This window comes from Rhinichthys klamathensis, unplaced genomic scaffold (genome assembly GCF_029890125.1).
Source record: "Rhinichthys klamathensis goyatoka isolate OS25496 unplaced genomic scaffold, OSU_Roscu_1.1 h1tg000141l_1, whole genome shotgun sequence".
NCBI lineage: Eukaryota > Metazoa > Chordata > Actinopteri > Cypriniformes > Leuciscidae > Rhinichthys > Rhinichthys klamathensis.
The window spans coordinates 657501-671007 of NW_026606676.1; the positions used below are offsets into that span (position 1 = coordinate 657501).

The window sequence follows — 13507 nt, forward strand, 5'->3', positions numbered from 1 at the left end:
TAGTTAGAAAGAAAGAAAGAAAGATTAGTTAGAAAGAAAGAAAGAAAGATTAGTTAGAAAGAAAGAAAGATTAGTTAGAAAGAAAGATAGATTAGTTAGAAATAAAGAAAGATTAGTTAGAAAGAAAGAAAGTTTAGTTAGAAAGAAAGATAGATCAGAAAGAAACAAAGAACTTTTCCAGAATTTCCAGTGTGAATTCGTGCGCTCCCGAAGAATATTCTCCCATTGTTTGGGGGTCAACAATGGACAGGATATGGAATTATGTGGTTTTTAAGAAAATACAGAAAATGTAATATTATGTAGAATGATTAATAATAATAAAAAATCATTCAAAACCCTAATCTAGACGCATTTAAACTTGTGGAAGTGAGTGCGAGAATTGAGAGTTACGGTGGAATAAGGACTTGGGTCTGTTCTACATAACTATCGTATGACTTCAGTACACTTGTAATACAGAATGAGTCATATGGACAATTTATGTGATCCTTTATGGCGCTTTTCTGACATATTTTGGGTTTGACAAGGCCATTAACCACTTGCTTTCATAAAATGTAAAAGGGTAACAACCCCCCGCAGCACACCGCAGTCACACTTGCACGGTAGCTGGCATTGTTTATTTGTAACATCATCAGCTCTGTCACTATTATTCGCATCTGAACAAAAACACGTGTGTTAAATAGTGATGTCCAGTTCACTATCAAATCCTTCTTTTGAACCAGTTCTTTTAGTGAATTGGTTAAACCAGCTCACCAAATCGGACTGGACCGTCTGAAAGCGTTTGCGGCTCGAATCGGCACTATCATCTACAAGTTGCTCAACTAAACCTCGCTTTCGTGCCTGACAGTCACTCCGCCTCGAAATGAGCCAATATTTAGTTAGTCCGACAGTCCACTGAACCGAGGACAGTCTTTCCCACATCCGACATGCCAAGAAGAACTGTGTGCCGAGGGTTTCATACAGGGGAAGTTTCTGGAAATCATAAAGCATGATAACTCAAACCTATAGTAAATCTAACAGTGATCCGATGGCAGTAGTTCTGGAGTCAACAGCAGTACTGATAGCAAGAGACGGTTAATGGACACAACAGATCTCGAGTCACACGGAGGAAACGGTTCGGACTCCGACATGTTTGTGAGGAACCGATGAGCTGCTGAAACGAGCCTGTGTAAACCGAGCAGTTGACTTCAATACGGTGGCAAAATGGATGTTTTTATGGTTTCTAATGGTTTATGTAAAAAGTAGTGCTGTCAAACGATTAAAATATTTAATCACGATTAATCACATTAATGTCATAGTTAACTCGCGATTAATCGCATTAATGTCATAGTTAACTCGCGATTAATCGCATTAATGGCATAGTTAACTCGCGATTAATCGCAATTAATGTCAGTTAACACGTGATTAATCGCATTAATGTCATAGTTAACTCGCGATTAATCGCAATTAATGTCAGTTAACTCGCGATTAATCGCATTAATGTCATAGTTAACTCGCGATTAATCACATTAGTGTCATAGTTAACTCGCGATTAATCGCATTAATGTCATAGTTAACTCATGATTAATCGCATTAATGTCATAGTTAACTCACGATTAATCGCATTAATGTCATAGTTAACTCGCGATTAATCGCATTAATGTCATAGTTAACTCATGATTAATAGCATTAATGTCATAGTTAACTCACGATTAATCGCATTAATGTCATAGTTAACTCACGATTAATCGCAATTAATCGCACATTTTTATCTATTCTAAATGTCTCTTGATTTCTTTTTGTCCCATTATTTTTTCTCATTTTAATGCTCTTATCAACATGGAAAAGTGGATCGGCTTGCTTTGTGCAAATGTTTTTTATTGAAAACAATATTGACATATACTGTGTTCAATTTCACACTAACATTCTCACTTGGAGCAAATAATCTCTCACACAATGTAACACTGTCCATCAATAAAAGGGTGAAAGAAATCCTGACGAGGTCCTGATATTGACGAGGGGGCGGAGAATTCGCTTCAGCTGTGTGTGTGTGTGTGTGTGTGTGTGTGTGCTTGGCCATCATCAAGTGGTATTTCAGACTGGACGTGCTGCGATGATGATATCTCAGTTCACAACGACAAAACACACAGATCACTTTGGTCTCGTCAATGGAACCATTTGGCAACTTTTTAAAAGTAAACTTTCCATTCAGAATCTTATTGGCATCCATTTCGGCGTCTCGCACTCGTCATCCACTCAAAACGTAACGTTAACCAACTATTTGGCCGGCTCGCAAGCCCAAACAAGTGTGTGCGGCGCGCCTGTTGTTTTGTTTCCGGTCTAGCTAGATCCACTTGCGATTTCAAAACGTCCTCGCGCGGCGCAAGCCATTGAAATGAATGTGTTTCCTAGCGCCGCGCCGCGCATGCCGCGTCCTGTTGCAAAAGCATGTGGAAAAACGTCAAAGTTTGCTAGGCCAAAAAGGCCGTTAATCACGCGATAAAAAAATTGACGCCATTAAAATGGGTTTGCGTTAACGCCGTTAATAATGCGTTTAACTGACAGCCCTAGTAAAAAGGTGAGTTGATTAAGACTAGTTAATTCACTTTATGTGCTTTAGACATGTAAAACATCCACGATATTGTGTGTTATTGTATATACATGACATCATTGCGTTATTAGGTAAATAAACTAGCGAATCATTTTTTGAACCGGTTCATTGAAACGGACTGTCCTAAAGAACCAGTTCACGGAAAAGAATCAGACTTCCCATCACTAATATTAAAGCTGAAGATAAAAAATCCAACATTTACCTCTTGGTCTCTATCTTCATGCGCCCCAGCTCCACGCTGATGGATCGCTGAGCGCTCTGAGACTCATGGGAAACGGTTGAACTGAGCGTGCTCACTCCAGACGTGGCCACGGTGTCGTCGTGATGAACGGCGGGTGCTATGCTAGGCACAGCGTTTCCCTGAGGAACCGTGTCGTCATCAATGTCCTCTTGCTCGGCGGGGTCGCTCTCAGACGCCAACGTGAAGTGTGGCCGCAATTCTGAGAGTGAACAAACAACAAACACTGCATCAAGTGACCTGTTCCCGGAGCCTCCCCAGCACCACACGCTTAGGACAGCTCATTCACTGGACACCAGCTCAGGTCACGGATCACCAATCTGTGATGTGTTTTATAGGGCTTTTTAGGCTACGTTCACACTGTCAGTCCAAATCCGATTATGTGTGTATCCGATTGAAATCTGATCTAAAATGATGGATGTCCACACTGTGTATCACAACTGTTCTGCTCCGATTTGTGTCGATGCCATGACGTTTTGGTAGGAATACGTCCAAAACAACAACAACAGCAACATGAAGGGGTTTACAATACAGATGTTGTCTTATTCACAGCATGATAATGTGTATCCGCCGCTCTTCAGCAGAACCGGAGGAGGCTGGTGTGAGCGGCTTTATTCTCCGCCCGTCTCAAACATGTCTCTGTTATATCGGCATTTTCTGCTCGATCTGCACTTTGCAACAACACAACCTTGTTTCTGCAGAGACTTTCAGCACGTTTCCAATCACAACGTCTAACATGTTTATGTTTTATGTGGCGCGAGAAAGACACATAAACCACGCAAAATCCGATCGGAGCGGTCAGACTGGAACGGATTTACAGAAATGCGATTTGAATATGATTTCAAACCACATATAAATGCAGCATTAGCACAAAAAAAAAGCATTTTGTGTGATTTATGCGTTTCACACTTGCTTAATCTGATCAGATTCAAATCGGATTTGGACCGACAGTCTGAACGCGGATTACGAAATCCCCTGCCTTACATGACCAACAGCCAAGAAAAGGGATTTTTCTATAAAGAAGCTGTTCGCTGTTTACCAGGTACCAGTATGACGATGGCAGTCTGTACAGCCTTCCGGATGATGTTATCCAGGGCAAACATCCAGTGCGGCTTTATGTTGTGGTTCCGCAGGACTTTATTTACCTGCAGAAACATTATAACAGAACTATTTACTTTTATATTGTGAACTTTTAAGAAAAAGTCACAAAAGTTTGACAATCAGAATTATTTTTTAAAAAGAAAAAATCAGCATTTGCTTTTCAAGTCAACATCAAATGGCATTGGGAACTCATTTTAGTTGTGTAATGTGACCGTTTCAGATGAAGCAGGATATTCAGTAAGAGAAAAGACTTGTGTCTGAACGCTCACCGCATCCTGGAAGCTGAAGAGCGCCACCTGCAGCTGGCTGATGGCTGTGCTGTCGAAGTCCAGCTCCAGTTTGAGCTGAGAGAGGGTGTCGGCAATGATCTTTCTGTTCGCCATCCTCACAAACTCTCCCAGACTGGCCACCAGCATGGAGATATGCTGATGCTTCAGTCTGGTCTCCTCAGACCCCTGTAGAGAGGCAGAAGGGGGACACCAATCACTCACAAAAAGGGACATCAAATCAACTGTTAAATCACAAACAACCAACAGAATCTGTAGGACTGCATTAATTCAACCTTATTAGAGATTTTTGGTTGTTTTCTCTGATGTGACGGAAATTTTCACCAAAACGCATCATAATTCCCATAAAAGCACAGATGTGAGTGGAAAGTTCAGCAAGTGAATCTACTGAACAGGCAGACGCAGCCGGATCATTTCCATAATGACCAACACAATCCACCAAGAGCAGCACAAGTTAGCGACTGTTTTTTTTGGGCGGTAAATAATGGCACAAACACCAGTAAATTGGCCTTAGTAAATCACCTTTCCTGATTCATTTAAATTCCCTCCTTCCATAAATTTTGCATCTGAAAGGGAAACTCCTACAAAAGCATATGCAATAATGTGAGAAAATAGCCTTTCCAGCCCTAGTGTTTCACTGCGTGACTTTACTAAATCCTGACAGTAGTTGTTTAACACCAACAGAGGGTCAAGCGCTGGAGCGAGCTGTTAGTGCACAAGGCCTTAGTCCCTCGCCAGCAAGTTAAAGGGACAGTACACCCACATGATTTCGGTTCCCATTTACTTCTATTGTTTTTTTTTGTTTGTTTTTTGAAGAAAAAGTGTTTAGCTACCAACATTCTTAAAAATATCTCCAAACAATTTACAGCTCAGCAGATTAAAGAAATGCATACAGATTTGGAATGATATGAGGCAGAGCAAATGATGACAGAATACTTTTTTACACTGTATAGACCAATCAGCATCCAGAAAAGCAACTCTCAACTTTATTGAGTTGCGGTCACCAGGCTTGTGTTTAAAGAATACTTAAAAAGGTACAATATGTAAGAATTTTGTAATAAAATATCCAAAAATCACTTGCACAGTGTGATATATTTCCTGCAGTTGTGTACTTACGATATCCCAAAAGTCTCCAAAGATGTTTTATTTCAGAGAAATTCCAGTTTTAAACAAGTGGCCGCCCCGGAAAAAAATGTCGCCTGTCAATGACGCAATATCCGCGCTATCCTCGGTTCCCGCTCATACCGCCGTAGCCATGACGTAACCATGGCGACAGACGTGGACAACTGCTAGTGCGTAACGTTTAGCGGCACGCGGTTCTTGTTTCTTTCAAACATAGACCATGGCAAGCAGACTTTGGGACAAACAAGGAGAACTAAAACGAGGATCAACATCAGCGTGGCGTTTTTGAGATGCCGAGAGCTAGCGTCCGCGACTAACTTGGACTCGCCAGAGCTTCACGAGTCACGACAGCTTTATTAGACAGGTGAGCAAATGTACAAACAAATCAATGTTATATAACGTTAGCTCAACATGATGAAATGTTAGAATATGGTCAGTATGTTATTCTAATGTTGATCTAGCTTACGGCTAGTTTCGTATAGCAAACGAACTAACACGTAGTTTAACATTATAACTTTCAACACACATTTAAATGCCGTTTAGTGTGATAGTGTAACGTTAAACCAAGTGAAGCAGCGCTGCGTTACCTCACAAGTTTAATTCGTCTAATAAACTGTCCTGTGTGAGTAATCCAGCACTCGCGGGTAGTTCGGTAGAATTAAATGTCCTTATTCCTTTATATCCGCGGGACTCGCGTGTGATATCTGTCTCTTTAGCAATCGCGACCTGCTTCATACCACTGTAATGTTAAAAAACATGTTTGCACTCATCCATAAACATTATTAGATCCATCAGCTTGACAGCAAGTCCCATCATTCAGCTCATCACTGCGTCATCAACCTACGCCTGTGTTATTGTTGGAAACTGCGCCCTCTTGTGGTGAAAAAAACCTACATATTGTGCCTATTGCCAATCACACAAGCGTATGAGAGTGACAAGACGCGCAACACAAGCGCACAGTGCTCGGGCTCACCTGTGTCAGCGCCTCCAGCAGGTGAAGCACTATTTTCTCTTTGTCCTCGATCAGGATCCGGTGAAGAGTCGCTCTCCTCTCACTGTCTTTCCTCAGCATGAAGAAACCAGAGTCTTTCTCTTCTGGAGAAGGGGGTGCACTGTGGTCCTCAAAGTTCTCCACAGGAATACTGGAGTAGATTTACAGGTTTACTAAAAGCAGATACACTGAATGCAGAATAAAAGGGTGTATTTAAGCTGGAATGACCTCAGGAAGAGCGAGCGGTGGCCTTTGACCTCTCTCTCGCTGTAGCACTTGGTGCTGGGTTTAAAGTTGAAGGGGTTTGTGCAGAGCTCATTGTCAGGCGAGACCGAGCCGTACTCGCTGCTGCTGCTCGTGTCCTCGACCACCACGGGGACGGGAAGAGATATGCTGCGCAGATACTCTACGACACATGAGCATAAAGACATCACACACTCTTCCACAGCTCTCAACTATCCTCTGTAGAACGGCCCATGAAAAAGGTCATTGATGAACAATCATTTCATTTGAATCTTTGTAGACCAGATCCGTGTTTCCCTATGGACCGCTAGCTACATAAAACCAACTTTTCGTAGTGTTTTGTATAAATAAATAAAATGCTGTTTTATGTTGATAAATCATTTCTATATTTGACACATTTCAATTTAATGTATATTTTTCCATTTTGTACATCGAGTAACGAGTAAAATGAACATGACTAAACATGAATATTGACTACATTTACAGCCAGGTTATTATCATAAACATAAGAAAAGAGAAGGAATAAAACAACAAAATAGTGTACAATTGAACACTGACAATAAGCTTTGAAATAGACTCACCAGTTCCTGGTGTAAGAGCTGTATATAAAAAAAAACACAAGAGATGAGAGGACAATTCACAATACAAGCAGCAAAGAGACAAGCTTTGGTAACACTTTACTTGAAGGGGTGTGCATAAGACTAACATGACACCTTCATAACCATGACATGACATATGTCATGAATATGAAGGAGGTTTTATGCATGTTTATGACAACTGTCATTAAGTGTCTTTCGCTCAATAATGAGATTTTGAATGCAAATATGACATTGTTTAAGATGTCTTTGTTATGACACCTTGACATAAACCATAACATCATAACCTGTCAGTGTCTTTGTCATGACAACTTGACATTAAATTAAGTTAAACTGTCATGTGGTTGGTTTTGACATTGGCTGTCATAAGGCCATTATAACTGTGTCATGAATATTTTTCGTGACCTCGACTACAGTGGTACACTTTGAATTTGTCATTAAACAGTTATAATGGCTTCATGACAGCCAATGTCAAAACCAACTACATGACAGTTTAATGTAATGTTAACCCATAAAGCTAAGTGGTTTCTTAAGTTTGATAATTAATCTGCTATGTCATGTTTATGACAGGTTGTGTTGTCTTAGTAATGTCAAGTTCTCATGACAAAGACACTGACAGGTTATGATGTATTGGTTTATGTCAAGGTGTCATAACAAAGACATCTTAAACAATGTCATATTTGCATTAAAAATGTCATAATTGAGCAAATGACACTTAATGACAGTTGTCATAAACATGCATAAAACTTCCTTCATATTCATAACATGTGTCATGTCATGATAATGAAGGTGTCATGTCAGTCTTATGCACACCCCTTCAAGTAAAGTGTTACCCAAGCTTTTACCAGGTCTTATTTCCAGGTTTGATAGCGAACACTTTCCATCATAAACACTGAAATGATCCGTCCACAACTCCAGAGCTATCGCACTTCTTAATTTGCTTCATGTCTCAATGCAGTTTATGTGTCTAAATGTCTAAATCTCAAAACCCAACTGTGCGATTTCAATGCAACAATAAACATTAAATGGGGATTATGACTGTAAATCGGTAAAATTGATTTATAAAAAAAAACAAAAAAAAAAACAATATGGTCGCAAGTTCCATTGAACTCTATAGAGGTTGCAGATTCTGGCCAAGCTAGTTGGGACCAAATATTAATATATTAACGATAATTCAATCTTAATTTTGGTATTTATTTATTAATAAGTTCTGTAATTTGGAAATTTAGATTTACTTGTCTTCCCATCATGTTATCCGAATGATGCCACTCCTTGGGTGTAAGATGTTTAAGTAGGGTAGCATTTTCTAATTAAGTGCTAACCGAGTTTATATTTATATATACACAATAAACTCAACTGTCAAAATACTGTACGCCACTATTTTATTCGATGGATTCGATGGACACCATTTTAAAGGAGTGGGTGGGGAGGGGGTGATACTTTTTTTTTTTAAAGCACGTTAAAAAAAATGTAATGCCATGTTGTTTTTGTTAAATAATAGCTTAATCTAACAGATAACAGTTTCCTATTAGTCCCCTAATTCATGAAATGTACCAGTTGCATATATTGCTGTATTGTCCATATAACACACCTGTGAAATTGTTGTTCTTGGAGCGTTTCTTGCGTGACGTAACAGTGAGGAATTCATGTGTGAGTAGATCGATGGACGTGGCTCGGCTGTCTGGGTCCGGCTCGAAGCAGCGCAGGATAAATGCTTTGGCTTCGGACGACATGGAGTCAGGAATCTCCGGATGGATTTTAAACATCCCGACCTTCACAACCATACAAAAGCATTTCCACAACTCTTTCCAATACCAAACACAATATTCTCACGGCTTTCATGTCATTCGTACATTTCTCTAAGCCATTAGGAGTCAATTACAATGCTATTATAATGACATAATCTAGATCGATTACACAATCCATGTAATAATCCGTTTAAAATGACCGTTTTATATGGATATGAAGCACTAGCTACTGTAAAGCCTGTGCTGCAAATCAAAAGCTTCTTTTGACGATTAAAAATGTTATTTTGTGAAATGGTCAAACTTATTCTTGAGCTCATGATAACAGCAATGAAAGGTTTTCCTAGAACCACATTTTCCTAGAAGTTTGAAAACCATTGGAAAACTACTAAATGCCAAATTGCATTCAAATGTTTCACAAAGCACATAAAAAAATCTAAAAGCAAATAGTGTGGATTTTGTGTAGACCCTTTAGTGTTAAATTGAGCACACATTGACTTCAGGATGATTGGCACGGGTGCTGACCTTGAACATCGCAGCTTGCGGTTCCCCCAGCTCATAGAAAGGCGGTTTCCCAGTGGCCATTTCTATAATGGTGCAGCCCAGGGACCAGATGTCTGCCGGTTTACCGTACCCACGAGGCCCTTTATCTATGATTTCAGGAGCCATGTACTGTAACGTCCCTGAAATACACAACCAGCACTGAACATTTGAGTAATAAGGTATAGTAACTATAGCAATATCAAGTTGCTGTTGATAAAAGGTTAAGTGAAAAGAAACACACTCAGTACCAGTAAAGGTTTCAGTGCAGGGGTTTATTCCGGCCAGACGTTTGGACGTCCCAAAGTCAGAGATCTTCAGGACTCCACTGTAGGTGTTGATCAGGACGTTATCCCCCTGTGTGTCACGGAAGCAAGATAATCAATCTCACAATTAAGATACAGTTCCCCAGACTTCAGATGAAGGATGATTACCTTAATGTCTCTGTGAACGATCTGGTTGTCGTGCAGGTACTTGAGACCCTCCAGGATCTGCTTGGTGTAGAAACCGATAGTTGGCTCATTGTTTTTCAGAGGGCCCCACTTTGACCTGAGCAATGCTGACAGACTGCCTGCGGTTCACAGGAGAACACAAGCGCTTGAATAACCCTGAGTGTGAGAGAGGAGTGTACGGGGTTCAGACGTCGCCTCACCTCCGGGCACCTGCTCCATGAAGATCTTGATGAAGCCGTTCTCGCTGATGGAGCCGAGGTACTGCACGATGTTCTTGTGCTTCAGGTGTTTATGCAGGGCTATTTCTTCATGCAGAGGCTGCGAGTATCTACCAACACACAGCCGTCAGATAACACCCTCAAAAGCACACATGAATATTGCATATTTATTTATAGTATATATGTATATTTATACAAAAGCTCCGTCACTACGAACATGCCTGTCGTGCTCTGCCTCTCTTGCTATTGCCATTCCTTGTGAAATTGATTATTTTACTTTATATCATGTCATTCTGTGTTCATAGCATCCCATAAATTGCAAATTGCATCCCATATTGATTCAATACAGGACATCAAAATTCAACACAGTTAACACATCCCTGAATGCTTGAAATGTTTAGTGTGTTGTGTTTTCATTTCTAGTTAAATAGGAGCAAGGTTCACCAGGCTGTGCAATGAGAAATGTTACTATAGTTATAGTATTATTCAATAACGGTCAGAAATGATGACAGGCATACCTATCCAAACGGAAATGGGATTTGAAAGTGGATTTCCTCACCTACTGTCCCGTTCGGGAATCTCTTTGATGGCTAAGCGCACCTGGTTACTGAGGTCCCGCCCGGCGTAGACGACACCGAACGTGCCCTTACCCAGAACCACCCTGTCTCCATGCTCATCGTACTCGTAATCATACTGCAGAAACACACAAACCACGTGTGCTATGATCTTTAGAACTACGTATAGCAAATGCATGAAAAAATACATTTCAAGAAACTTTCTCGGGTAACATACGAAATGTCTGGATTATAATGTTACCTCTAAAGCCTCTGATTCACACTCGGCCTCATCTGAGCCTTTCCAGGCCTCCTCAGTGAGAGCGTTCACCAGATCACAGAACCTACGCAACACACAACCATCGTCAAATATCACACAGTGACAAAACCTCGGATTATGTGTATGATTATCCTTTGAATACACAAAGATTAAACTTTTACACCTTCATAGTAGGGATACACAAAACTAGTGCACATATGATAATATTCAATTATGTAGAAAAACATCTGCTGATACCACTAGTTCACGTTTTGATAGTGTATGTTTAAAGGGGTCATATAATGGTTCATGCACTTTTACAAGTTGATTGTACTGAAATGTGTGTTGGCAGTGCCTGTACACAAACATCATATAATGATAAAAATCCATCCAGTGGTTTTGTTTTAATCTCCATATATGTTTTCCCCTGCCTCAAATCGAGCCGTTCGACCGTGTGACGTCACACGCTCGGAAGCCCCTCCCACGATTGTTGATTGACAGCCGGGTTTCAACACAGACCCGCCCTCGCTCATGAGCCAGCTGTCAATCATAGTCTGCGCGGACCGGCGCGGTCATTGTTGATGTGCTGGAGCACTGTCTATGAGCAGAATGGCGTCTCAGCGATTGTGGTGTTCTGTTCTTGGGTGTAATAACGAACACAGTCATTTTAATGTTCCTAAATCCGAACCGCTGAAGACGCAGTGGCTGAGTTTGTTTTCGAAGGGAATATTCCCCACGAGCAACGTCAATGCGTTCATGTTTGCGCGAATCATTTCTCACCAGACTGCTTTATAAACGAGGGTCAGTATAAAGCTGGTTTTGCTAAGAAGCTGCTCCTGAATAAAGGATCGGTACCAACTATTCGTGTTCCTGCTGAATCTCCAGAAGAACTGAAGTGAGTGTAACGTTTTATTAAACTTTATATTAATATATTAATCTTTGTAAATCGCTAGCTGCACGCTTCACTATGAATGCGTCTAAGGTTTACACTCAGGGTACATTACGGCATGTTTTCTATGTATGATGTTCACAATATAATTCATAATCCCACGTTTATAATGAACAACGCGTTATGGTTATTGTGTTACAAACGGTGTACGAACAGAACAGAGGGGCGGGGTGAGCAAAGCTCATGATCATTTAAAGTCATATGCACTGAAACGGCGTGCTGAAAACAGAGCTGTTTTTGACCAGGTAAAATAAGTGTTTTCTTACAATACTAATGAGAATTTTTAATTAAAGTATATTACAAACTTTTCATTTAGACCCTAAAGAATAATATTAGCTTGTACAAAAATGGCATTATATGACCCCTTTAAGTTAGTGGTGGCACATAAATGAAGTGCTGAGGAAACATCACATTTCGCCACACTGAAAAATCAGCGTCGTGTTTTTGGCTTTATTAGATGATGCACTCAATACAGACGATCAAGCAAAAAGCCCAAAACACACTCTAGGAGCGTGTTTTAGGATGCTGCCATTATCATTAACATGGCCTACACATAGTATAAATATTTGTTGATATTAACGGGAACATTTGCAGGAAGGCATTAATCGGCACAGACAGCTAATGTAGCGTAACAACGGCAAAACTATAACTATGCTGTTTTTTCACCACAGACGGAGACATTTTAGTCACTGCATGAGACTGTATCTCTGTCTCACATCTCTTTTGACTGACAGGAAATAATTGTCTGTTTTTTAACAATCAGCTAATTCCCGCAGATAATTGCTTTTTAGCAGTAGATTCAATGAATGGCCGGTGCATTGTAAGTTTCTAAAATAACTCAAGTAGACAATCAAATGTGCAATTTCTGTCTTTAGTTTGTCTATGGCATTGTAAGGAAGAATGAATGAAATGTGGAAAAAAGAAGCCGTTTGCAAACACACACACACACACACATACTTTTTGCAGTGCATATCTGTGCAGAAATAGATCTGGAAGTCTTCCGAGTTGTTCACCACATACAGGAAACAGCTGCGCTCGTCACATTTGGAGATGCTGAATGTGTTAAATAAAAAAAAATCAACAGCTATATTTAACTTTACACGCTTTAATTCAGTGTTCAGTGTTTAATGATTCAGTGTTCTACTTGTGTTAAAATACACAACATATTTAAAGCTACGGCTGTTCATTGCAGAACCCCCACAGGTCACTCATGTCTTCAGTGACAGGGTTTTCTTCCGGTTTACTGGAGCTCTATCAGGCTTTACCTCACGCCTCGCACTGACGCCGCACTGAAGTTCCACTCGTGGATCCCGGCGTTCTGACACAGAGAGAGGAAGACATGTTTACCTCGAAAATGCACCACTCATACTAATTCAAATCGTTTAATAATGACATTCAGCCATATCGTGACTCCTGTTTTTCCATCCCCAAATTTGAGAACTAAAATGATAATTAAGACTTTTGTTGTAACATTTAAGATATTTAATACATTTTGTGACCTTAAATTTGATCAAACTGAATTTATTTGACTGAGAGCCTGTAGATATAGAAAAATATTAAAAGGACTACTAGAACACGACTCTAGACTTTAACTATGATTTAAGACTGGACATACAAAACAATGG

At 40.1% G+C, this 13507-nt stretch overlaps 1 protein-coding gene across 1 annotated transcript in view; it reads right to left on the reverse strand.

Annotated features, from left to right (window-relative positions):
- map3k5 (mitogen-activated protein kinase kinase kinase 5) overlaps nt 1-13507 on the reverse strand; it is a 74970-nt gene that overhangs the window by 12130 nt on the left and 49333 nt on the right. The window contains exons 12-26 of the mRNA XM_056257678.1: nt 13148-13200; nt 12840-12935; nt 10937-11018; nt 10680-10813; nt 10103-10230; nt 9885-10021; nt 9702-9807; nt 9436-9593; nt 8757-8937; nt 7151-7168; nt 6555-6732; nt 6309-6477; nt 4196-4381; nt 3865-3970; nt 2790-3027 (exon numbers count right to left, since the gene is read on the reverse strand). Coding sequence (XP_056113653.1) covers nt 2790-3027; nt 3865-3970; nt 4196-4381; nt 6309-6477; nt 6555-6732; nt 7151-7168; nt 8757-8937; nt 9436-9593; nt 9702-9807; nt 9885-10021; nt 10103-10230; nt 10680-10813; nt 10937-11018; nt 12840-12935; nt 13148-13200 — 1970 coding nt within the window. The remainder of the gene's footprint in view (nt 1-2789; nt 3028-3864; nt 3971-4195; nt 4382-6308; nt 6478-6554; nt 6733-7150; nt 7169-8756; nt 8938-9435; nt 9594-9701; nt 9808-9884; nt 10022-10102; nt 10231-10679; nt 10814-10936; nt 11019-12839; nt 12936-13147; nt 13201-13507) is intronic.